This window comes from Triturus cristatus, chromosome 3_2, assembly GCF_964204655.1.
Source record: "Triturus cristatus chromosome 3_2, aTriCri1.1, whole genome shotgun sequence".
In the NCBI taxonomy this organism is placed as follows: Eukaryota; Metazoa; Chordata; class Amphibia; order Caudata; family Salamandridae; genus Triturus; species Triturus cristatus.
This window is the reverse complement of record NC_140584.1, coordinates 646,131,434-646,158,781: the sequence shown is the minus strand read 5'-3', so window position 1 is coordinate 646,158,781 and position 27,348 is coordinate 646,131,434. Positions and strand designations below refer to the sequence as shown.

Sequence of the window (27,348 nt, the reverse complement as noted above, 5' to 3'; positions counted from 1 at the left end):
ATTGGTGTTTTGACAACTTACACTATTAGCAGCAACAATATGTATATATTAATGACTGAGACCTACAGACCCTAGATGTTCAATTACAGTATGGGAGTGACTATTATAGGAAGATATTACTGCGCTCTTTACATAATAACATATACAATTGCACCACACGCACATTTGCACAAAGTTATTGGAGTACAATCAATTTTAAAGTCATCTGTTGATTTGGAATAATTATACTATGTTGTTGGATATTCACAATGGTTTTAGACTGTATTTTTGCACATGATGTCAATCCAATGCCGTAGTATGTCTTCTACCTCTATCCTTAATTCAGTCACATGGTTGAGTTTTGAACAATCTGCACTGTCACTTTAAATACTGTGGTCTAACACATTCACATTGTCATGTGAACAAGGCTCGGACGAGCCGAAACGTTATGGCGACATACCGCACTAAATAAATTATTTTGTACTTATTATTTGGTCCGTGTCCGTGAGTGCTTCGATACCCGACTACGGAAACTGGTGATATATATATATATATATATATATATACAATGCTCCTTCTGATCTGACAAGTGGGGCGTAGAGCCAGCGGAGCGCGCCGGACAACAACATTTCACTTGATTTTCAGTAAAAAGTAAAGCTATCTGTGAGCAAATCATCCCGTGAGTGTGCGTTTTACTGTGAATCAAGTGAAATATATATATATATATATATATATATATATATATATATATATATATATATATATATATATATATATATATATATATATATATATATATATATATACTTTTTTTTTTTAAGTGTAATTACTGTGTTTCTTCAGGAAGGCCTGCAAAGCCACTTAAGAGAGAAATAGATTATGTAGGCTTTTTAATTCACCTAGGCTACAATGGCCAGATTCTTCATCTTGAAAAGATAAAAGGGGTCAGAATAAAGCAATTTTAAGATAGTTTTACTGTAAAACAGTATAAATATCCCTCACAAACCCTTTTTTATGATCAAGATGATGGGAGCAGGATAGAGTAGCCTCATAGGCTGTCATTAAATGTCTAAAAAGGTCACTGTGCCTTTAAGAATCCAGACACCACCAGTATACCATCATGCACAGCAGGTGGCAGTTACTTCAGTTCTTTTTGAAGGCTTATGTTAAAAGATGTGGAATAAGGGAATTCCTCTGTTCAGTCCGCCGGGAAGGAGGGAGGGTCGCTTATGACTATAATGGAAATACCCCTATGAGAGAAAAGGAGTTACAAGTACCAAACAATTCCTTCTGTCATCGGGGATTTCCATTTCTAGTCATAAGCACTGAATAGAGTAGCAAGCTCATCCCCGGATAACACGGTGGAGTAAACAGAGGATAGTGCGAATAAGTCAAGCAAAGAGATTTCTGAGGGAGGCCTACCCTACTTGAGCGCCTGCTCTAGCGTCAGAGTCTAGGACGTAGTGTCTGGTGAATTTATGTACTGATTTCGAGATAGCTGCTTTACAGATCTCTGGAATTGGAATATTGGGCAATAAAGCAGAAGTAGCTGCCTTCCCCCTAGTGGAGTGTACCTTTGGTTTAGTTGGAAGACTCTTGTTAGCTTTTCGGTAGCATAATAAAATGCAAGCTACTATCCATCGCAAAATTGATTGTTTGGAAGTAGCTACGACTCAATGGACTGGACTCTAGTTGATAAATAATTGGTCTGATTTTGGGTGAGTTCTCATAACCACTTTGTTCATATGGAACACAGTATATGGTTCATGAGAATAGAGAGCTTGGATTTCACGAACCCTGCGGGCCAATGTAATCGCCACAAGGAAAGCGGTTTTCCATGACAAGTGTTGGAGAGATGCCTTGTGTATGGGTTTGAATGGATCCTACATAAGGCATTAAAGGACTACATTAAGCTTCCATGGAGGGGAGGTATGTCAGATGCGAGGAAAACCTTCTTTACGCCCTCTAGGAAATCCTTGATGATGGAGATTCTGAAAAAAGAGGTTTGTGAAGTATATTTCCTGTAGGCAGTCAGAGCTGCAAGGTGAACTTTTATCGAAGAAAATTGTAAACCAGTTTTTGCCAAATGGAGTTAAGTATGGAAGAATAACATCTTCCAGGCAAGTGGTAGGGCCCTTGTTCTTGGATGAACACCATATGCAGAACCTCTTCCATTTGAACCACGATGCAAAGCTATGGCATGTGCTTATTTCTGCAGTGGCGAACAAATCCATGGCCGGAGTTCCCCATCACTGAAAAATGTTTTGTACCGCTTGTGGTTTTCTTGCAGGAGTCTGTTGAGTGAGTCTGCTTGTGCATTTTGGACACCTGGCAGGTGTTTTGCTGGGATCGTAAGGCCCCTGGCTAGAAGCCATTTCCAGATAGTCTGGGACTCATGAGACAAGGGTCTGGACCTTGTCCCTCCCTGTTGTTGAGGTAGTACATGGTTGTAGTGTTGTCCAACTGAATAAGCAGGGAGCAGGAGGTGAACAATGGGTAAAAAGCTTTCAACGCCAGATCGACTGCACAGAGCTCGAGGATATTGATATGAAACGTTGATACCTTCTCCAACCACTTTTCTTGGATCTGGAGGTGATCCATGTGGACTCCCCAACCAAGCAGTGAACCATCCGTGACTATGGTTTGAGGTGGAATCTCCTGATGAAACGGAGTGCCTTGGAGGAGATTGGTTGGAGAACACCACCATTTGAGAGAAAGCTTCACATGAAGGGGCAGTTGTATCCTGTCTTCCCAGTTGCCTGTCAGTTGGTCCCATTGGTCTTCGAGACATTGCTGTAGAGGCCTCATGTGTAGACAGGTTTTTGGTGTGAGAAAGATGCAGGAAGCCATCGATCCGAGAAGGGAGTATACTGTTCATAATGTTGGATGGGAAGCTTTCATGAGAGCCTGACATTTTCGATGGGGTCGATAAGCGGCTCTTCTCTGAAGGATACACCTTTGTCCTTACAGCTGGGGTGGGGAATTCATATCTCCCGACGCCCGAGACATCTAGATTTCTTACAAGTGCAAGAGGTTTTAATTTCTATCTTGTTCGAAGGACAAGTAGAAAGTCCTACAGTAATCCGATTCACAGCTGTTGAACCCTGTTGGTCACATCCAGTTAATAAGTAGCTCTGAGCAGTTTATTGGCAGTGAAAGGGCGAATGCAAAAGCTGGGGCCTGTACTTTCATTTTTCCCAGAGCAGAAGAACATGATGGAGCGAAGCTCAAAGTTGCAGCTACCTCCGACCCCAGCATGTACATCCACAGCACTATCAGGCTCTCGTGTGGCTTGTGGGCCCTCTCCTGGTCCTTTTATTTACTTTGAGCATGAGACAAACATCAAGCTTCTGCACCTCCAGAACACCAGAAGCACTGGCATGTAAGAGGCTGCTTTTTGTGCCTCTTGGCCCCTGCTCTGACTTAAACTTGTGATCCCTGCCTTTTATTCTGTGCTTCACCCTTGGGCCTCTTACGGCCCCAAGATTCCTCCTCACCCTCACCTCCAGGGCCTACCGTAAAGCACCTTGTTTTCCCTGCTCATGCAGCTCGTGCACACCCCCCCCTTTGCACTTTGCCTTTCCTATACACCTTATACCCCCCCTCCGCCGCCATCTCGGACAGCCCTGACCACCTTCTCTTGGCATCTCATATCATCCAGGGAGTACATTACATCTCCTTACTTTCCCCGTGGGGCTTTCATGCAGGCCTCAGGCCCACACCTATTTCTGTACGTGCACTTCGTCTCACTTTGTGCCTTCTCCAGGGGGTATCGTAAACAAGCAGCTGTAGCAGCTACTGCAGCTGTGGGGTTCTTGATAGGAGTCTTTCATCTGCAGGTTCGCAGACAGAGGCTAATAATTAATGTGAAAGGGTGGGTGAGTGAGTGAGTTAAAGGGTGGATGGATAGATGAATGAATTGAGTGAAAGAATTGATGTAAGGAACGGTGAGTGAAAGGACAGAAGGATTAATGCAAGGGTGAATGAATATATGGGGTGAACGAGGATGGATGAGTGAAAGGATGGATGGCTGAATGAGAGGGTGGATTGATGGCTGAGAGAGTAGACGGATGGATGGATGGGTGGATAGATAGGTGGGTGGAGGATAGGTGGATGGATGGGTGGGTGGATGGAGGATAGATTGGTGGGTGGCAGGATGGAAGGGTTGATGGATGGATAAGTGGATGGATAGATTGATGGGTGTATAGTTGAGTTAAAAGGTGTAGGAGTGAAAGGGTGGATGGAGGGGGTGAAAGGGTGGATGGATGGGCAATAGGACGGATTGATGGCAGGATGACTGAAAGGGAGGCTGGATATATGAGTAAAAAGGAGGAGAGATGGGGTGAAAGGATGAATGGACGGATGAGTGAAAGGATGGATGGAAGATGAGTGGAAATGTGGATGGATATATGAGTGAAAAGGAGTATGATGGGGTTAAAGTGTGGATGGATGAGCGAAAGGATGAATGGATGAGTGAAAAGATGGAGGGAAGGAGGGAGGGATGGATGAATGAAAGGAAGGAGGAATAGATGAGTTTGATGGATAGATTTGGAGAAGGAAGGAAAGGGTTGGAGAGGGGTGTCACAAACCCCCATTTTAGCAGCTGTAGCGGGGGTGCAGCCCTTGATGGGCCTCTTCTGTCTACAACTCAGCAGAAAAAGGCTGATGAGTAACGTGAAAGAGCGGGTGAGTGAAAGGATGGATGAGTGAGTGTAAGTGTGTCTGGCTAGATGGATGGATGAATGAATGAGTGAAAGAATGGGTGAAAGGATGGATGAGTGACAGGGATGGTGGATGGACGACGGATGTGATGAAGGAAAGAGTGGATGGATTGGTTACAGGGTGTATGGATTAGTGAGCAAAAGGATGGATGAGTGGGCAGAAGGATGGATAAATGGATGGATGAGTGAAAGGGAGGGTGGGTGGATCGAAGGAGTGAAATGGTGGGTGGATGAGTGAGAAAAAGGATGGGTGCATGGCTGCATGGCTGAAATAGATGGATGGATAGGTTTGGGTGGACGGACGGTTGGATGGAAAAACAGAATGGCGAAAGGCTGTTGGATGAAAGAATAAATGGATGACAATGTAAAGGTGAAATGGTAGATATCAGTGGGCGAATGAAAAGATGAATGGGTAGATGCTTTGATGGGAAAGACAAGAGAGGTTTTCTATAGAGGGTTGCAATGGCTTTCTTCACTTGCTTGGTAGCATAAGAGCTTTGGTTCAAAGTACGGAGGTATTTTAATTTTCTGTTTACGCACTTGGCCTGCACTATGCTCCTTGCTCTACCTCGGCTTATCAGGTGATCGTGGTGCTGTTTGCCAGCACGTTCTTCCTAGACAGATATCTGTTTAGCCTCTAATAGCCCACATTGCCACAGTAGTTCCTGGCACTGAACAAAACTACTTTTGTGCCGATAGGCTCCTTGTAAAGTAGCAGAATGTTGTTACACACAGTCAAGCCAGCCGATAGATAGAGATAGCATTTTAAATAAAACCAAAGGTCTTGGTTACAGCCAGACCTAACTAGGGGCTCAATTGTTAAAGAAAGTTACAAAAGTGCACAATGATGTATGTCCTTGCATTAATGCAGATTTACTTATTTCATGAATTCACATGAATTTCCTTAAGTAGGCAAGGAAATCGTACTCCTAGAAAATATTTGTGATTGCATTTAAGCACGAGCAAATATGATTGTGTAGTTTTGCCACTACAAAAATCTGTTGAGTGTTTACAAATTCACTCTTCCTCTAACCCCATTTTTCCTCCTCCTGTCATGAGTACATTTCCAACCTTTCTCAGTATGGGAAAGGATTAAAGAAGAGCTGGTGAAATCCCTCAAAACATTCAAGTTAGTAGGTCTGCACAGACTCGAAAGAGCATTCTAACCCTGTAATTATTGCTTACTGCTACCTCCAACCCCAGCATGTAGATCTTCAGAAAGGATGCAAAATAAGGGATTTGCTAGTATTCTAATCCGTCTATACTATGAGCCTGGCATAACCAGAGAGGCTATTGTCAGAGCTCTTCTATAATGAGATTGCTGCCATTATTTGACGGTGCACAATATGGTACCAAAGGGACAAGTGGATTTTTTTACAGGACAAGCAGATTTATGAAGCTACCTGTCCCATGGACAACTAGATATTTTATTAAATTCCACACCCCTGTTCAGTGTCAATGGAGGCTCCCAGGTAATGTAAGGTTTGTACTTGGTTAGAGATGGACTTGCTGTGATTGATCTGTAGGCCCAGCCTCCATAGTAGATTGCAAGTCCAGTTGTAATGAAGCTGAGCTTCTTGAGATGTTAACGCCTTGATTAGCTAATAGTCTAGGTATGGGTAGAAGAATATCCAGTGTCTCCGGAGATGGGCAGCCAGCACTGCTATGCACTTGGAGAATGTTCTGGGTGCTGTCTTCAGACTAAATGGGAGAACTTGATATTTATAATGGTCCTGTCCCACCATGAACCCCAAGAACTTGCGATGCTTTCTGGCGATTGGAATGCAAAAGTACGCGTCTTGTAGTTCGATAGAGCAGAGCCAATTGCCTGGGGCAATTGGGGAAAGATTTGGTGTAACACCAGCATCCAGAACCTTTCTCACTGAATCCATATGTTGGCTGTTTTAAGGTAGAGAATGGGTCTGAATTTACTTCTGTCTTTCTTCTAGACGAGAATGTACCTGGAATAAATGCCTGCACCTCGTTGTTGGAGAGGAACCAGTTCCACTGCCAACTTCTGTAAAAGGATGCTGACCTCTGCTTGTAACAGTGGAAGCTGGTAGTTGGATGGCTTCGGAGGTATGGTCTGTGGAGGACTGATGAACCGCAGACAATATCCATTGCAAACAATAGTCAGCAGCCGGGCGTCTTGCGTTTGTTTTGCCAATCTGCCAGGTAAAGTCATATTCTTCCCCCCCCCACCGTATTGAGGAACAGAAAAGGGGGAAGTAATGATTCAGAGTTTCGATCCAGAAGGCTGGTTGCCCACTTGAGCAGACTGTTGGGTAGACCTCCCTCTAGGCTGCCGTCGTTGGCAAGACTGATAGGGACGCTAGTGATGTTGCTGAGCACTGCTTTGCTGGCGATAATAATACCATGGACAGGACTGGCCTCTCTGGGAAGAGAAGCGACATTGGTATGGCCGGACAGATTTTCTCTGCTCCCTGGGTCTCTCTAGGCCGAACGCCTTGAGAGTTTCCATCCCTGCCTTCATCCTTGCCATTTCTTTGTCGGCATGAGCCCCGAAAACTGTTGTTCCAGAAAAAGGCAGATTCAAATTCTCTGGAGACTCTGGCTTGAGGGATGTTAGGCTTAGTCATGAGTGTCATCGTAGAGATACTCCGTGGCAGTATTCATGAACAACTAATAATGCAGAGTCTGCTGCATCACTGATCACTTGATTCAAGACCATTTAACTCTCATTTAGGATCTCCATGAAGTCTTCCATTTTGTCACTAGGGAGATTTTTAACAAACGGGTTAATGGATTTCCCACACTGCCCTGTTGTATCTGCCTAGCAAGGCAGTGGCGCTAGCTGCTTTAATGGAAGTTGCTGCTGTGCTGCACATCTTACGACCTACAAAGTCAAACTTCTGAATTTCCTTGCCAGGAGGAACCGTAGAAGAGGGGTAGTGGCATTTTGTTTCTTTGCTGCCTTGACGATCACAGAGTCTGGTGCAGGAGCTGTGCAGAGGAAAGCTGGATCCTGCTCCGCAGGGCGATATTTTTTGTGGAGGCTGGAAGGTGCTGTCTGTCTTAACAGAGGCTGGTGCTAGAAAAAGCTCCATAGCTGGTTCAAGAAGACCTGGCATTAGCGGTAACATGCGTCTAGAGACGGATTTCTGTTGCAGGGTCTCGAAAATGATTGATGTCGTTAATGTTAGAGTTGACATAGAAATATTGAGTTTCGTCACTCCTCTCACAAAGACTTCTAGGAATATGGTAACAATCAGTCACCGGTGAAATATGCAGAGGTGGAGAGTCTGACAATGTTGGTGAATAAAGTCCAGTAGACGTGGAACATCTTGCCGGAGAGTGTAAGTAATGATGATGATGATGGGAGCGTCTACTAGAAGTCGAAGTGTGCTATGAGGATGGCGCCTGGAACGGTGGCGCGATCTAGACCGTGATCTCTGTGGTGAAACTGGCGCCTGTGGTGGTGGAGTAGGTAGCGGAGGTGGCGGCAGAGGTGTTGGTTGAGGTGGTGGGGGAGGAGAAGGCGGTGGAGAAGCTGGATGAAGACTTGAAGATGGAGAATACGTTCTTTAGTACTACAAGTATGGTGTGGAGTAAATGTGTCTTCTCTTTTTCCTAGCCTCCTGTAGCCTGGACGACGTTGAAAGAGTTCTCGACGTTGACGAACCTCGATGCCTCCACGTCGACCTACTTGTCAACGGTGAACGCTGACAGTGCCGCGACGTTGGAGTTTGCCTTGACGTCGGTGTTCGGCAGTGCCTCGATGTCAATCTTCAACGGTGCCTCAACGTCGACTTGAACCTCGCCTGCAACCTCGACTGCCACCTCGACGTTGAGCAGGGCCTGCAGTTGGACTAAGAAATGGACGACCTCAATAGACGTGGCTTCAACGCTGATCTTCAGCGCTTGCTCAATGTCGTACCTTGAATAGACGGCAAACAGATCAGTGCCGTACCTCTCCTCAACGTCGACCGGGACCGATGACGTTTTTGTGCTGTTTTCTTCTTGGCACTTCCGCCAGAGGCTGACAACAGGCCTAGTAGATGTCCCACCTTCAGATTGAGATTGTAGTCTTCTTCGCTCCTCTGTTCCATGTAGGCGAATCTTCTCACAGTCTCTCAGGTTGCGCCTAGTAAAGTTCCTGCAGTGCTGGCAAGACCCAGGAACATGGGCTTCTGGAAGGCAGATTATACACACATCGTGTGGATCTGTTTTGGCCTTTTTTATCCAATAGGCTAGGCACTTGTCAAAAAGAGATGGCATTTTTCTGACAAATTGCTAGTAATTCCTGTCAGGAAAACAGAAAAAGAGGCAGGGAGAGCTAAAAGATGTTGAGTGAAACTGTTTACAGTCAAATCTGGTTATGAATGTTGAAGAAAAAAACAATTTTAGTTAAGCACAATGCTCCAGGGTTCTGTCAGCACGATCCAGAAAAAAGAACTGAAGTAACTACCACCTGCTGTGCATGATGGGAAACTGGTGGTGTCTGGATTCTTAAAGGAACAGTGACTTTTTTAGACATATAATGACAGTCTATGAAGCTCCTCTGTCCTGCTCCCTTCATCTCTATCATAAAAAAGGGTTTATGAGGGATATTTATACTGTATTGCACTAAATTTATCTTTAAAGTGCTTTATTCTGGCCCCTTTCTTCTCTTCAAGATAAAGAATCTGACCATTGCAGCCTAGGTAAATAGGCTGCATAATCAGTCTCTCTCTTAAGTGTTTTTACAAGCCTTGCTGAAGAAAGGCAAACATCTACATTTAAGGAGTACCCAGAAAGCCGACTGACATTGGGCGCATAACCAGTGTCTACCTGAGAAAAGAGGGGTCACTCAGTCTCTCTGAGTAGCTCATAGGGCGAACTAAGTGAAGAAAACTAAAAAACCAGTCTAAAAGCATGCTGTCCATTGAAGCACATACAGAAGGACGTGTGCTACCATCGCCCGGCATGAGGCAATACCCTGGAAAGACCATTATTGCCAACGTAGTAGAAAAACTGCCCTACAGCCTGGAGGCCGCAACTGCCAAGTTGGCATGTGTAAGGACTGCAACCAATGGTCCTGCGCCACTCCTTAAGACACCACGGCTCAAACCCGACAAGTTTGACATCCAGCGCTGCCCCAAACTTAATTCCTTGTGAACAGGTAATATGGGGCCAAGAAATTAAAGACAGAGAGACCGTAATATGAACTTCGAGCTTAAGCCTGCTGTAAGGGAAGTATTGTTGCTAATGTGAACTCTTTCTGCTCAAGATCAAAAGAACTGACCCTATGGTTTTCCTAACATTGTGGTTGCTTACTGAACTCTCACCTGTACCTTATCATTACCTATGACCTGTTATTCTCGCTAGATACCACAGACATTAGGGGCAAAATATGAACTAGGAATAGGACATTAGCGGTGGTGGGATACTTAGCTAAAGCCTGGAGACAGAATCAATGAAACCTGTACTGAACATTCATTAGTGTGTGTAGTATTACATCCGGCTGTGACATTAAAGTACTTCCCTTTTTGTTATGAAAAACCTGCTCTGTTTTACACTGAGACCTGGTCTGTTTACCGCTGGGCTTTACCCACCACCTCGAATTCTTACCGTGTCCCTGTGAGGATATATCTGAACAGACAATGCTCCATGTCACCTTTTTCTGCAAATTTCCAGTACGCTATAGTAGACTTTTCTTAATTCCAATGCTAAAGAAGTATAGCTACAAACACAGCCAATGCAGACCTGCTTTTAGATTTGTATTACTTTTAAAAACAAGGAAGTGATTCTTAATGTTGGTTCATTTTTCAAAGCTGCTACACGCGCACGTAGTTTAATGCTCAGATAAATATGCTGCTACTATATACTACTGTACTATTATGCATTTATTTTATATTTATTTTACTTGGTGTAATTCTGAATTTGATTTGCTTAATCGTATTGTGACTTACTTTTATGGTTGCTACAATGCTTCTGAATAAATTGAATTGACAAACAATGGGCTGGACAGTATTGTTTGACGGTTGAATTCTAAGACTTTTCCCTTGACACCACCTCCTCTGAGAAGTCTTTGACTGCTCACCCTCGCTACTTTGAGAGTTGAATGCGGAAGGGGTGTGCTTGGCTGATCAGGCTCTGTTAAAAATTATTCGAAAAAGTTAGCCAGAGTCACCTAGTTTTGTACTCGTGACACTTTACATTTCCATTCGTTATTTTCTAAATGAAAAAAAAAATCAATATAGTCTTTAGATTGACTTACAAAATTTATGTACATTCAAAATGTATTTTAAATTTAAAAAATGTGTAATATTTTATAAATGTACCCAAGGATGCCACGCATTGAAGGCACCATCCAGTATGTAGGACTATCAATTAAGATCCCATGATGGAGAAATACCAAATGTCACTTTGTAGAACACTCGCTAACCAGTAAGTAGGACACTCTACTTGATGCTGTGTTTGATTAATATCAGGTGATGCAACATACTCACCATGCAAGCTCTGTGTAAGAATTGCAGATCCTGAGTAAAATTGTAGAGAGCAAGGAATCCATATGCATTCCCTGAGGCCCCGTGGCACAATCCATAACCTTTTTTCAGCAATCCTCTCTGCCAGATAACATCACCGCACTGTAGAAAGCTGGTCAAATAGCACTGCTCACCAAACAACTAGAGATCAGGAACAGAGAAGAAAAAGATCAGATGACTGTAAATGGTGGCAATTAAGTGTTACAGTGAAAAGATGTCGTGTAGTAAAGAGAAAATGTAGAAAAAGAGAACAAAAAAAGAACACACTGCTACAAAGTACATAGGAAGTGAATTGGAAATATGAGAAAAGAAACATCTTAAAAGAAAAGGGAAATCAAACAAAGACACTAAATATATAAAGTTGAAAGACCAGAGAAGTCTGCAATCAATAAGGGCAGAACCAGCCAAGGAAAACAAACGGTTGAAGAGAAATAGGCATAAAAAAGTGACGTTATGAACATAAACGGGCAGAAAAAAGGCAAAAAAGAGCAACAAGCAAGACAGAGAAAATTTGAGAAAAAAGGCAGAATATGGAAACAAGAAAAAGAGGGCAAAATGCATGATGAGAAGATAAACGGATGCAACATAAAAACAGAAGTATTTCTGTATCCTTTACAACTGATATTTCAACATACACAACAGGCAACTTAAAACACTGATACCCAACTCCAAAACCTTCTTTACTATTTGAATTCAAATGTATACTTCCAAAAATGATGCACAATTAATTAAACGCAGTTTAACATATTTTATGTTTAAATTAAACATATTCCAAAGCAGATAATTTTCCAAACCCGAGGTGTTGATAAAAACATACACTGCTCAGCGTGTCAATAACTCTGCACTGTTTTTGTTAGTGATAACATCTAAGAAAGTTGGAGCTACAGTAACTGAGATTGTTCATATTTTTGTGAAGCTTTTTAGCCTGGTGGTGAGTAGTTTTGGAACATATTCCGAGTCATCCACAAGGTGGCGGTGATTCCACATGTTGAGAATAGGAACGGTTTAATTAAGACCAGGGTAATTTATTTTCCAGTGAAAAAAGCTAGACTATGGTGACATTTGTTACTTGCTGGCGGAATCTTGGGTTCACGTTGGTCTTCTATAGCAAAATGCACGAAATTCCACTATCACGCCATATTGCGTAAATGCATGCCGCCCACAGTAAAAATTTAGAAAGAGAGCATGGAAGCAATTGAAACGACCAGCACGTGAATGTTTACTGTTTGTGGCACTCGTTTTTAGCTCGTGTAATTGCATTTCAAGCTAAAATATAGCATCAAATGACGGTATTAAATTTCGGAAACTTTTCCCGAAAAGCCACCCAATTACACAAAAGGAATTATGTAATTTTCACACACCCCTTACAAAGAACAGATGTAAAAGGTCCGAGGCAGGCGGCTGTTAGCATTTGGGTTAATAAATAGAAATAAGAGACACAGGAGGATTTTGCGCCTCTTTCCAGATTGTCCTACCTACATTTTCAGAGTTCTGCCATCTATTCTACCATCAGACAGCTTGTAATAAAACTGAGTCAATAACTAGAAGAAAATGAAGCTGTGCTCGATACAGCTCTAACAAACAGCGCATGTTTTTGGCACCTACTTTTAACACTAACAGCTAACTGAGGCCCTAACAAGAAAAATATTGCTACATCGGAGTAACAGGTTCAGTGTTCAGCTGCTATCTCCCTTTAAAAGACATCTAAGACGGAAAATGATTTATATGGCATGCACTTACTCGGCAACTCAGACCGACCAGACACACATATCTTCGAGACCAAGAATTGTAGGCCTACCCAGGCCTGGGGACCTCCCGCTGCTTCCAGTGTCAATACCTGGAACCTTCATCCTTTGTGTGCATTTACCTGCTCAAATATAGACCCCTTTATCAATAAAAGGTGATTGGCCTCAGCACACTAAGGTGCGCCCGCCAGACGCGTGAAGAACGCAGCTGTGTATGGCTACTGTGTATAGCATTGACCTGATCCAACATTGAGCCCTGATGAAGTTCTCTTCATGAGAACGAAACGCGTTGGCTGACTAGAACACTGCAATCTTGTGAGAGATAACCGTTTGAAAATAAAATACTCTCTTTGAAACATTACTATTGACTTTCTGGACTGCGTTACTTGGGGCACGCCCAAACCCTGCTCTGCTTAGGATCTGCTTTAAAGAAGCACCACTTGACGGCTGGTGCCAGGGCTTGGTGCACAAGGACTTTTGATCTGTTTGAAACTAGCGTGAGGTGCGGAACCTCGAGTCCGCCGTTAAAGAATCTCTTTTTGATGATTTCTATGGCACGCACTTGAAACTCTAACACAACTACATCTCTCAGACCCCGTTCTGGGGAGCACAGTGTGGTGTGGGGTGACGAAGGAAAACACTGTAGTCTTCGTAGATATATTCCAAGCAGAGGATTTATTTCCATGTCACAGAGCAAGGGAGCCCACGGCAGAGGAGCTGGCAGAGGGAGACACCAACAGCAACTGTCGTGGAGGGACAGATCACATAGGAGTATGGAATGCAATGGAGATTCTTTAGGAGGAATGCATGTATTTAAAGGGACAGGAGTAATAAGATAAACAAGAAGAACATACTACATACCCCCCACCCCCCCCCCATCAACACAAATTTAATAAAGCACATAATCTTGAAATTTGACGGGTAATTTGCAATTACGTTGGGTTCGTGCAATTCCTTCATTAGAAGAAATCTGAGAAGGCAAAACATCTCTTGGGGAACATGGAGGTGAAATAGGAATGGGTGAGTCAAAATTGTTAGATTCAAAATTTGCAAAGTCAAAACCAGGACCAAACGTGAAATCAGAATCATTACCATCTTCTCTGTTGGCATATAGTTTGTAAAAACTTGAACTTGAGATTTGGTAACTTTGACCACATTGTTCTTACTCCACCACCCTCTGTTTTCTAAAAGAACAGATGGTTTAGTGACTTTAATAACACGAACAGGCAACGTAAACCTCGATTGACCTTTACACACTTTATAAAGTTTCTTGATGAGAACCCAATCATTGACTTTAAGATCAATATGGTGAAATTTAGATCCCCCATCATAAAGTTTCTTTTGTAGTAACTGTTTATTATCAACAGTATGTTTGGTGGTTTGAAAGTCTGTTATCATATTTCTTTTCTTTTCCAAATCAGACCCTGCAGCTAAATTGCTGAACCATTTAGGCATAAGTTTAGACTTAGCTTCTCTGCCTCTGAGGGCCTTAAATGGTGTAACATTAGTGGTAGAATGGGGTGTATTGAGATATGCCCAAATTTTACTTTGTAAGAACCCAGTTACATCAACATTATATGTGAGAGCAGGTTGAACACCTTCTTTTATGAACCGGTTTGCTCTTTCAACCAGTCCATTTGAAGAAGGGCTGTACAAAGCAACTTGGCAGTGTTGTACTTCATAACTTTGTAAGAAATTTGTAACTTGACTAGATAGAAAAGGTTGGCCATTGTCAGTGACAACACAATTTGGAGCACCTTCAATTCTGAAAATATTTTGTAGAAAAGATATGACTGTAGCAGGATTTGCTGCTTGTACAAAGGAATAGTAAATCCATTTAGAATGGTAATCAATGGCAACAATACAATATCTTTTGTCTGCTGGTAGTAAAATAAATGGAGCTGAAAAGTCCAAAGTGATTTTATCCCAAAGGAGGTCAGGAAATGGCATAGGAAATTAGGGTTTTTTGTTTGTTTTCCAGTGTTTATCAGAAACAACACAGGTGGGACAATTCTCTATAAAAAGACTAACTTGTTTGTCTAAGCTTGGCCACCAATTAATGCTTTTAATTTTCGTACAAGTTGCAGAAATTCCTAAGTGGCCCTCGTGAGCAATGTTAATGATTTTATTTCTTAACGTAGTTGGAGGAACAAAAATACCATCCCTGACACAAACCCCATTTTCAAATGACAGTTCCTCGCTGATTTGTGCAAAAGATTTTAACTCACTACTAAGACTTTTGGTATTGGGCCATTTAGTTTTGATGTAGATTTCTACATTTTTAAGAGTGTCATCTAGTGCCATGGCAGATGCCCATTCATCTCGAGTGATGTTGTTAGAGCACATAGCTACAGCATCAATTAAACCAACAACACAGTCCTTGTGAAAACTGTCTTCGCCTTCACCACAATCCAGAAGTGGAATGCGAGAAAGACAGTCTGCACGTACATTTTTCCCTCCTTGAGGATTGTACTCTTGTAGTTTTGAGAGTAATCTTACTAGTCTAGCGGACGATTTGCCTAACCCGTTACCTGAAAGTAGAGACACTAATGGTTTGTGGTCAGTGAAAATTTCACAGGGGACTCCCCAAATATAAGTTTTGAACTTCTGAACAGCCCAAACAATGGCAAGAGCCTCACGTTCAATAGTACTATAATTGCATTCGGTGGGTGTTAAGGCACGGGAAGCAAAGGCAATGGTACTTTCTTTGCCATCCACCCACTGACCAAATACTGCACCAAGACCTTTTTGGCTACCATCTACTGACATGAAAGGACTGGCTTTTGGAACGAAAGGGTGTAATGCCGGCGCATTTATGACTCGAAGTTTCACTTTCTTGAAAATCTCTTGAAGTGTGTCAGACCAAACAAATTTGCAACCTTTTTTCAGTAGACATCTTAATGGTTGTATTAACTGAGCATATCCGGGAACAAACCTGGCTTGGTATTCACAAAGGCCAAGAAAAGAACGCAAAGCGTCTTTGTCATTCGGAGGGGGAGCATCGCGTATAGCTTCGGCGTTGCAAAATTTGGGTTTGATACCTTCACTGGATATTAGGTGTCCAAGATATTCAACTTCACGAACAAGTAATTTGCATTTGTTAGCTTTTATGGTCATGCCCTTATTTTCTAAAATAGAGAATACTTTGTTGAGGATAAGTAAGTGCTCCTCTTTGGTTTCCGTGTGGATTAGAATGTCATCTTGGAATGCCTGTACTTGAGTCAAACCACCGAAGAGATTGTCCATGAGCTTTTGGAAAACGTTTGCAGCTGATGCAAGTCCAAAAGGTAGTCTCAAGTATTTAAAGGCACCAAAGGGCGTCACAAAAGCAGTGGGAAGTGATTTATATGAGAGTTGGATCTGGTGATAAGCTGAATGTAAATCAATTGTGGAGAAAAATTTAGATTTACCAATATTGGCTAACATTTCATGTATATGAGGCAAGGGGTGACAATCAACCAGGATGTTTTGATTAAGAGATCTTAGATCAACACATAGCCTGAGATCGCCGTTCTTTTTTTTTTTCCGCAAAACTACCGGAGAAATCCATTCAGAGGCATCCACAGGGGCAATGATACCTTCAGATTGCAGGTTGGTTAAAAGAGTTTTTAAATCATCTCTGACACTGAGGGGAATGGGCCTAACTTTATGCACTATGGGAATAGCATTTTTCTTTAATATAATTGTATGTTCAAAACCTTTGACTGTGCCAACTGAATTCCTAAACACATCTGGAAAAGATAGTGCAAATGTATCCACAACGGAGTCTTGACTACTAATAGAGAATATACTGGAGGGTAATTCACCCAGTATAATGGAAGGATCTTGTCCAGGGCGCAAAATGATGCCTAAAAGGGCAAGATCCTTCCATCCTACGATATTCCTTCCTTTAACTGCAACATATATTTTTGTTTTGATTGATCTGCCCAGGCATGTAAGAATGTCACAAAAATATCCTACCAAATCAATATCTTGCTCGCCAAAAGCTTTTGGATTAATGTCAGGAGCAATTAATGGTGCACTGTTGGGCCATAGCTCATAAAATGTAGTATCAGCAAGGATGGTGACTGGGGCACCTGAATCTGCCATGGCAAGAATAACCTTGTTATCAATAGATATATTAATGAATGGCCCTTTGATGGGCTTGTCAGAACAATCAGGGACATCAATCGCAACTACAATGTTAGTAAACTGGGAAGCGCACTCTTGAACTTCAGGTGTCTCTACAGAAACATTTGCAATTCTGACTCTGCTGGAGTTGCTATTGGGAACAGTGTTCATTCTTTTGTTGCATACACTTTGTAAATGTCCAAATTTCTGACACCTAACACATTTTTTTCCTAATGCAGGACAAGCAGGATTGTTTCCTATATGGTTTCTTGAACCACATCGGAAGCAAATTAATTGAGTCCTTGTGGGTTGACTTCTAGTAAATTTCCTATCCGGATTTTGTTTCGAATTAATAGTGCAAACAGTATTTCCTTCAGAAACAAAATTCATAGTCTGAGGAGTGTCAAAGGTAACAGTCTATGTGTTGTTTTGAGTGGAAAAAGTAAGAGGTTGATTACTGGATAAGACTTTGGATGTGACAGTCGACCTCTCTATACTTTTAGCGATATCGATTGTTTCAGCCAAAGTTGGATTGCAGGAGGTAAGGAGACGTTCTTGTATTTTTTTAGAGTGACAATAGAACACAAACTGATCCCTTATGTAAGTGTCAACATTAGAACCCAAATCACATTTTTCTGCTAGAACTCTTAAGCTTGCTATATAATCCTCTACGGATTCCTCTGATGATTGTATGCACATTGCAAAATTAAATCTCTCTAAGAGAACACTTGTTGAGTCAGAGTATTGTTTCCCCATGCGTAACATTGCTTCAATAAAAATGTTCCATGTAGCATCTTCAGACACTGGTGCAGGAAAGTGCGGAAGATTGTCGAAAACCTTGCGACCAGCAGCTCCTAAATGATTAATTAACAGGGCTAATTTCCTTGTGGGTGAATAGCCGTCTGCATCGATGGCCGTTAAGTAATTCTCAAAGTCTTTCAGTCATTCTGCCCATTTTAGTTCTGGTTTTCCTGGTTTTTGTAGGAAAGGGGCAGGCTGGATAACACCTTGGGCAGAAGCCATAGTAATGATCAAAACAAGTAATGAGGATTAAATGAAAGGTGATAAGATCTATGCGCATGGGTTGTTATTGAGTCACTAGTATTGAAGCAATAGAAAGTCACTCACTCGTTTTCAAATGGGGAAGATGCAGAAAAAATGCAGCGTTTAAACAGTACAGACTTAGCTTGAAAGTGGCCACACGAAGAGCGTTGTTGATGTGCGAGTAACCGTTTGCTGTTGGTGTGCGAATTACCGATGCGTCGCACAGCTGAAGAACTGTTGAGGAGAAGTGTTAAAATGACGAGCGAACGTTGGGGTAAAGTCGGATTTCCAGTAAGTGCCTTCACGACTTACCCAAAATGGGCGTTGTGCGTATGACGTCAGCGCGCTCCCACAATACTTTACGCTGTGCGCGCGTGACGTCGACGTACTCTGCCAGACTTCCTCTATTCCTTCTGAAATGGAACAGAGGGAAACTGGAGCTTACGAGTGTTCGCAGCTCAAGATGGTGCGATGACAGCAAAACAAATGTTTACGTTTGAAGAGGTCGCGTGAAGCAGATAACGGTGAGTGCAGGCGAAATGAAGTTAATTCTTTATTATTGAAGAATTTTCATGCGCACCTTCTGAATGAATTGTAGAATCCTTGAAGAAAATCCGACAGCCGGTGGGCTCCAGTAAAGTAATCCTTGACTTGGGCAAAACCACAAAAAATTATTGTAGAAGAAGCATACCCCACTTCTGGTACCAAATTGTGGTGTGGGGTGATGAAGGAAAACACTGTAGTCTTCGTAGATATATTCCAAGCAGAGGATTTATTTCCAAGTCACAGAGCAAGGGAGCCCACGGCAGAGGTGCTGGCAGAGGGAGACACCAACAGCAACTGTCGTGGAGCGACAGAACACATAGGAGTATGGAATGCAATGGAGATTCTTTAGGAGGAATGCATGTATTTAAAGGGACAGGAGTAATAAGATAAACAACAAGAAGAACATACTACACACAGCACAGACAGAGGGTAGTGGATCACAGCCGTGGTGGCTGGGGTCACTGCCACTGGTGTCCTGGGGTTCATCCTGCTGCTCCTAGTACACCTCTTCCACACAGGACTCTCATGGTTACGAGAGCGAGCAAAGGCTCTCTAGTAGTTCGTGTGTGGGGCAGATTCTCAGAGCTAAAACAATCAATGGACGCGATCATTCTTTATCCAGCACAGGGTGATGGGGGGCTCCGCTAAAGTGTTTTACAAGATCAGCTAGGGGATCTAGTTAATCGCCACACCATGTACAAAGACCTCCCCGTACCCGCAGTATCTCCAAAAACACAGCAAAGATACATTCATAGACAAAGATTAGACACCAGTACAAATTTACTGAGCGATTACAACACCGGGTGATTCACACTTCAGTTCATTAAATTCTTAAGCCACAGATCTCACACAGGCAAATGATAACTTCGAAACGTCAAGTTTGACCAGCAGCTTGGGAACGCAGGCGGTGTTCACACTCCTCAGTTGGACTGCTGGGATGAACAGCGTCGCAGCCTGATGGGCGGGTGCTCGTTCTCAGTAGTTGCAGCCCCAAGCAGCAAGGCATATTCTCAACTATAGCACTGATGATGCCTCAGGCAGGATTAATCACACGTCACTCAGTGGCAGCTCAAGTCCTTTAGGCATGCTGCAGGGATACAGAATGGTACACAGTTCTAGCGTGCAGTTTCTTCACCAAGTTCTCAACATCCATTGCGCAGGGAGACTGGGTGAGTTTACGACGTGGTCAGGAGCGCCCTCAGTCTTGATGCCACTTGGCTACATATGGGTGTTCCACATGCAGGGGAACATAGCTGGTCTTCTCCTGGACAGTGTCTCCTGAAGAGTCAGACATTCTGTGACCCCTTCTGAGCAGGCAGGGATTTAAACTCTAGGCAGACCCACAATCTCTCCAGCAAAGTATGCAGATTTTAGAGAATACCTCTTCACTCCTTAGAGGCTGGTTGTTGTGCAGACTAGGGAGGTGGATCCACTGTCTAATGTCTAAAATCAGGTTGGGGTGGTTCCCATTTAAATGTAATATTCTGGCTGTACTGCACACACAGCCTTTGGGCAAGGTGATGGCTCTCAGACCAAGATGCTAAGATGCTGACTCCAAGCAGAAGTATCCTAAATATGGGCATAATGAAGTGTGAAGTCTCTCTGCATCTGGCTGTCATCACCTTTAGTTAGATAGCAAACCAGAGAAAAGGCAAAAGAGCAAGACATGTCTAGGAACATCTCACGTCTAACAGAATCACCTTCTCTTCCTTACCATTCACCAAATGACAGTGCTCAGGAACTACTAATCGATTTGGGAAAAAGGTAGTGGTGATGGACAGAGTTTCTGAATGATGCAGAATACTCTTACCAAGTCAAGAGATCATGGTTGTAATCCATCACCATTTTTTAGCTCACTGCACCATCCCAGCTCAGAACCTGGCTACATGCAAATTAGTCTGTACCTGTCCCAGTGCATGATGGTAACAGGGCAAACCAAACTACCAAGCCAATTCTTATACTGGGAAGGAAACAAGCTTCCGGGGACCGGTTTCTGGCATCACAGCCTTCGTCGGCCCGGCTTGCCTGAATCCTGATAGTGCAATGAGCAAGGGACTCACGTCTGAGCATACCCTCCCACACTGAGTGTGGATAAAATCGATTTGGGAAAAAGGGGGTGGTGATGGACAGAGTTTCTGAATGATGCAGAATACTCTTACCAAGTCAAGAGATCATGGTTGTAATCCATCACCGTTTTTTAGCTCACTGCACCATCCCAGCTCAGAACCTGGCTACATGCAAATTAGTCTGTACCTGTCCCAGTGCATGATGGGAACAGGGCAAACCAAACTACCAAGCCAATTCTTATACTGGGAAGGAAACAAGCTTCCGGGGACCGGTTTCTGGCATCACAGCCTTCGTCGGCCCGGCTTGCCTGAATCCTGATAGTGCAATGAGCAAGGGACTCACGTCTGAGCATACCGTCCCACACTGAGTGTGGATAAAATCGATTTGGGAAAAAGGGGGTGGTGATGGACAGAGTTTCTGAATGATGCAGAATACTCTTACCAAGTCAAGAGATCATGGTTGTAATCCATCACCGTTTTTTAGCTCACTGCACCATCCCAGCTCAGAACCTGGCTACATGCAAATTAGTCTGTACCTGTCCCAGTGCATGATGGGAACAGGGCAAACCAAACTACCAAGCCAATTCTTATACTGGGAAGGAAACAAGCTTCCGGGGACCGGTTTCTGGCATCACAGCCTTCGTCGGCCCGGCTTGCCTGAATCCTGATAGTGCAATGAGCAAGGGACTCACGTCTGAGCATACCCTCCCACACTGAGTGTGGATAAAATCGATTTGGGAAAAAGGGGGTGGTGATGGACAGAGTTTCTGAATGATGCAGAATACTCTTACCAAGTCAAGAGATCATGGTTGTAATCCATCACCGTTTTTTAGCTCACTGCACCATCCCAGCTCAGAACCTGGCTACATGCAAATTAGTCTGTACCTGTCCCAGTGCATGATGGGAACAGGGCAAACCAAACTACCAGGCCAATTCTTATACTGGGAAGGAAACAAGCTTCCGGGGACCGGTTTCTGGCATCACAGCCTTCGTCGGCCCGGCTTGCCTGAATCCTGATAGTGCAATGAGCAAGGGACTCACGTCTGAGCATACCCTCCCACACTGAGTGTGGATAAAATCGATTTGGGAAAAAGGGGGTGGTGATGGACAGAGTTTCTGAATGATGCAGAATACTCTTACCAAGTCAAGAGATCATGGTTGTAATCCATCACCGTTTTTTAGCTCACTGCACCATCCCAGCTCAGAACCTGGCTACATGCAAATTAGTCTGTACCTGTCCCAGTGCATGATGGGAACAGGGCAAACCAAACTACCAAGCCAATTCTTATACTGGGAAGGAAACAAGCTTCCGGGGACCGGTTTCTGGCATCACAGCCTTCGTCGGCCCGGCTTGCCTGAATCCTGATAGTGCAATGAGCAAGGGACTCACGTCTGAGCATACCCTCCCACACTGAGTGTGGATAAAATCGATTTGGGAAAAAGGGGGTGGTGATGGACAGAGTTTCTGAATGATGCAGAATACTCTTACCAAGTCAAGAGATCATGGTTGTAATCCATCACCGTTTTTTAGCTCACTGCACCATCCCAGCTCAGAACCTGGCTACATGCAAATTAGTCTGTACCTGTCCCAGTGCATGATGGGAACAGGGCAAACCAAACTACCAAGCCAATTCTTATACTGGGAAGGAAACAAGCTTCCGGGGACCGGTTTCTGGCATCACAGCCTTCGTCGGCCCGGCTTGCCTGAATCCTGATAGTGCAAAGAGCAAGGGACTCACGTCTGAGCATACCCTCCCACACTGAGTGTGGATAAAATCGATTTGGGAAAAAGGGGGTGGTGATGGACAGAGTTTCTGAATGATGCAGAATACTCTTACCAAGTCAAGAGATCATGGTTGTAATCCGTCACCGTTTTTTAGCTCACTGCACCATCCCAGCTCAGAACCTGGCTACATGCAAATTAGTCTGTACCTGTCCCAGTGCATGATGGGAACAGGGCAAACCAAACTACCAAGCCAATTCTTATACTGGGAAGGAAACAAGCTTCCGAGGACTGGTTTCTGGCATCACAGCCTTCGTCGGCCCGGCTTGCCTGAATCCTGATAGTGCAATGAGCAAGGGACTCACGTCTGAGCATACCCTCCCACACTGAGTGTGGATAAAATCGATTTGGGAAAAAGGGGGTGGTGATGGACAGAGTTTCTGAATGATGCAGAATACTCTTACCAAGTCAAGAGATCATGGTTGTAATCCATCACCGTTTTTTAGCTCACTGCACCATCCCAGCTCAGAACCTGGCTACATGCAAATTAGTCTGTACCTGTCCCAGTGCATGATGGGAACAGGGCAAACCAAACTACCAAGCCAATTCTTATACTGGGAAGGAAACAAGCTTCCGGGGACCGGTTTCTGGCATCACAGCCTTCGTCGGCCCGGCTTGCCTGAATCCTGATAGTGCAATGAGCAAGGGACTCACGTCTGAGCATACCCTCCCACACTGAGTGTGGATAAAATCGATTTGGGAAAAAGGGGGTGGTGATGGACAGAGTTTCTGAATGATGCAGAATACTCTTACCAAGTCAAGAGATCATGGTTGTAATCCATCACCGTTTTTTAGCTCACTGCACCATCCCAGCTCAGAACCTGGCTACATGCAAATTAGTCTGTACCTGTCCCAGTGCATGATGGGAACAGGGCAAACCAAACTACCAAGCCAATTCTTATACTGGGAAGGAAACAAGCTTCCGGGGACCGGTTTCTGGCATCACAGCCTTCGTCGGCCCGGCTTGCCTGAATCCTGATAGTGCAATGAGCAAGGGACTCACGTCTGAGCATACCCTCCCACACTGAGTGTGGATAAAATCGATTTGGGAAAAAGGGGGTGGTGATGGACAGAGTTTCTGAATGATGCAGAATACTCTTACCAAGTCAAGAGATCATGGTTGTAATCCATCACCGTTTTTTAGCTCACTGCACCATCCCAGCTCAGAACCTGGCTACATGCAAATTAGTCTGTACCTGTCCCAGTGCATGATGGGAACAGGGCAAACCAAACTACCAAGCCAATTCTTATACTGGGAAGGAAACAAGCTTCCGGGGACCGGTTTCTGGCATCACAGCCTTCGTCAGCCCGGCTTGCCTGAATCCTGAGTGTGGATAAAATCGATTTGGGAAAAAGGGGGTGGTGATGGACAGAGTTTCTGAATGATGCAGAATACTCTTACCAAGTCAAGAGATCATGGTTGTAATCCATCACCGTTTTTTAGCTCACTGCACCATCCCAGCTCAGAACCTGGCTACATGCAAATTAGTCTGTACCTGTCCCAGTGCATGATGGGAACAGGGCAAACCAAACTACCAAGCCAATTCTTATACTGGGAAGGAAACAAGCTTCCGGGGACCGGTTTCTGGCATCACAGCCTTCGTCGGCCCGGCTTGCCTGAATCCTGATAGTGCAATGAGCAAGGGACTCACGTCTGAGCATACCCTCCCACACTGAGTGTGGATAAAATCGATTTGGGAAAAAGGGGGTGGTGATGGACAGAGTTTCTGAATGATGCAGAATACTCTTACCAAGTCAAGAGATCATGGTTGTAATCCATCACCGTTTTTTAGCTCACTGCACCATCCCAGCTCAGAACCTGGCTACATGCAAATTAGTCTGTACCTGTCCCAGTGCATGATGGGAACAGGGCAAACCAAACTACCAAGCCAATTCTTATACTGGGAAGGAAACAAGCTTCCGGGGACCGGTTTCTGGCATCACAGCCTTCGTCAGCCCGGCTTGCCTGAATCCTGAGTGTGGATAAAATCGATTTGGGAAAAAGGGGGCGGTGATGGACAGAGTTTCTGAATGATGCAGAATACTCTTACCAAGTCAAGAGATCATGGTAGTAATCCATCACCGTTTTTTATACCACAGACAGGCCTAGGCCTTTGCACACACACAGTAATTTAGAGTCTTAGCTAGGACAACCAAAAATCAAGATACCAGTTCCACATGCAGTCAAATCATTCAGGCCAGGGGTACACGCCTGGCTACCATAGAGAGGGCATTCCAGTCCCATCCAAACGGAAAAATAATTACAGTTCCATTCACATCAGGCATGGAGGGCACTGTGCCGTCGGGCAGAGCTCCCTTTTCCATATCCACCGGCTTTGGACCACAATCTGCTACTCTCACTTACCAGGGAACCTAAGGTGAATCAGACCCTCAATAAGGCAAGGATGATGGATTTCTGACATCTATAAGGGACACTAATTACGTTGGAACACTTCTGAGACAGATGTAACAAGACTCCCTTAGATTATTTTACATGTTTTCGCTTGAAGAATACAGTGCAGAAAAGATTCATGAGAGAACTGATTGGTTTCGAACTTTAACCTAACTGATTAAATGTGTGGATACTACGAGATGGATATTTATGCTCCACTCTCTGGGTTTAATGTCTAGAGTAGTGGGGTTTATTTTTTTATTTAGAGTTTTATAGAGCGCGAACCAGACCCTTGAAGGTATCAGAGCGCTTTACGGGAATGATAGAAGGTAAACAAAGGGCTTTGGGAGGGGAGGAAAGAGTTGGGATTAAAACAGGGATATACATTATACAAAGAAGCAGGCGGTTTCAATCCCAGGAAACCTGTGGGAAAAAAACTGGTTCAAACATTTAAAACAACAGTCTCAGTGTGGGTAGGTATCATCCAGGAAGACCATGGATAATACAGAAATAGAGGGTGGAACAGGGTCACTTAGGTGCATGTAATGTTGATGCACAGCAGATGTGCCTGGGAGCTTGAGATTGGGGAGGAAGGAATGGTTTCTTACCTGTAATCCTAGTTCTCTCTCAGGGGGATTTCGATTTAAATCATAAGCACTGAATAGTCCTACCCATGTGCGGGGATCCCGAAAAACTTCTTTCCAATATATATTCTTAATGTAGATGTTTGTCTTTCTTCAGTAGGGCCAGGGTAAACACTCAAGTTATTAAATGTGGTTCAGCCTATAAATGAGGCTGTACTGGCCAACTGCTTTAAATTGCATTTTAAAAAGGATTATCAATATATATAAAAATAAAAAAATCGGGAAAAATTAGCAGGAATTGCATTATTTATCCTTACAAACCTTTTTAAAAGTTAAAAGGTGAAGAAGGAACAGGACACTAGACTTAAAAGCTTCAACTCTGCAGATAATAAAAGAGAGAGTGTGCCTTTAAGAGCTCAGTCCACCAGTATCCCATCATGCCCAGTAGGTGGCAGTTATCGCAGTTATTTTTTACGAGCCAATGGTATTATTAGATAGAGAAACTGACTGACTTGACTATTAGTCGTCTTTGTTTCTTCCACAGGGGAAGAGGGTGTATTGCTTATGATTTCAATGGAGATTCCCCTGAACGAGATCAAGGATTACAGGCAAGAAACTATTCATTCTCTTTCCGGGGATCTCCATTGATAAACAATCATAAGCACTAAATAGAGTAGCAAGCCCATCCCTACAAACTGTGGTGGAAGAGAAAAAAGATGACCCATAGAGAAAACTAGGGGAAGAGATTCCTCACGGACGTCAGTCCTACTTGAGCATCTGTTCTAGCATCTGAGTCCAAACTATAGTGTTTGGTAAGAGTGTGAACTGGTCTCCACATAGCTGCTTTGCATATTTCAGTAATAGGAATATTCCTCATTGAAGCAGCTGCAGCTGCTCTCCTACTAGTGGAATGAGCTTATGGTTTAGCAAACAGAACTGTATTTGCTTATTGGTAGCATAAAAAGATGGAAGACCCTATCCCCCTGGATAAAGATTGTTTAGATATGGTTAAACCTGTCTGAACAGGGCTATAGTTTATAAACAATTGATTAAACTTGTTTATGTATTTTTGTTGTGTCTAGGTAAAATTTTAAGACCCACCTAACATCTAAAGTGTGGAGAGTTCTTTCTGCTGAAGTGGCTGGGTGCTGAAAGAAAGTAGGAAAAGTAATGGATTGATTAATGTGAAAATTTGAAACAACTTTGGTTGAGAATTTTGGATGCGTTCTCACAGCTACCTTAGTGTTATGGAACACTGTATATGGTTTGTGAGAACATACATTTTGAATCTTACTAACACTACGTGCTGACGGGATAGCCACTAGGAAAGAAGCCTTCTAAGAAAGGTGTTGAAACTAGGTTTTATGGATGTGCGCAACAGGAAATTGTATGAGACGTGAGAGTACTTTGTTCAATTCTGAAGGAGGGGTAGGATGGCGCATTGAAGGGAAACATTCCTTTATACCCTCCAGGAAGTATTTAATAACAGGCACTTTGAAAAAATGAGGTTTGTGAAAGACATTTTTTGTAGGAAGTAATAACTGGCAAATGGACTTTAATAGAAGAGAAGTGTAATTTGGATTTGGGCAGATAAAGCAAGAATAGAACTATAGCTTTCTCTTGGCAAGTCGTTGGATCAAAGCTCTTGTCAGAGCACCAGATGCAGAATCTCTTTCATTTAACAAAATAAGCTGAACGCTTTGAGTGCGTTTACCCTCCTTGGGAACATTCATGCATTCTTGTGGTAGATTTAAAGGTCCATATTGTATGAGCTCAGAAGCCATGCTGACAAACATGAGAGATTGGGATGAACCATCTGGCCTCCAAATTTAATGAGAAGGTCTGGTTTGTACGACAGCTTCATTGGTGAACGCTCCAATATGTGAATAA

General features: G+C 43.4%; 1 protein-coding gene across 2 annotated transcripts in view; it reads right to left on the bottom strand.

The window, feature by feature from the left end:
• The window catches only part of LANCL1 (LanC like glutathione S-transferase 1), a 573,393-nt gene that overhangs the window by 118,724 nt on the left and 427,321 nt on the right, over nucleotides 1–27,348 (bottom strand). For both annotated transcript variants that reach the window (XM_085648591.1, XM_085648592.1), the window contains one exon: nucleotides 11,153–11,329. In XM_085648591.1, coding sequence (XP_085504717.1) covers nucleotides 11,153–11,329 — 177 coding nt within the window. The remainder of the gene's footprint in view (nucleotides 1–11,152; nucleotides 11,330–27,348) is intronic.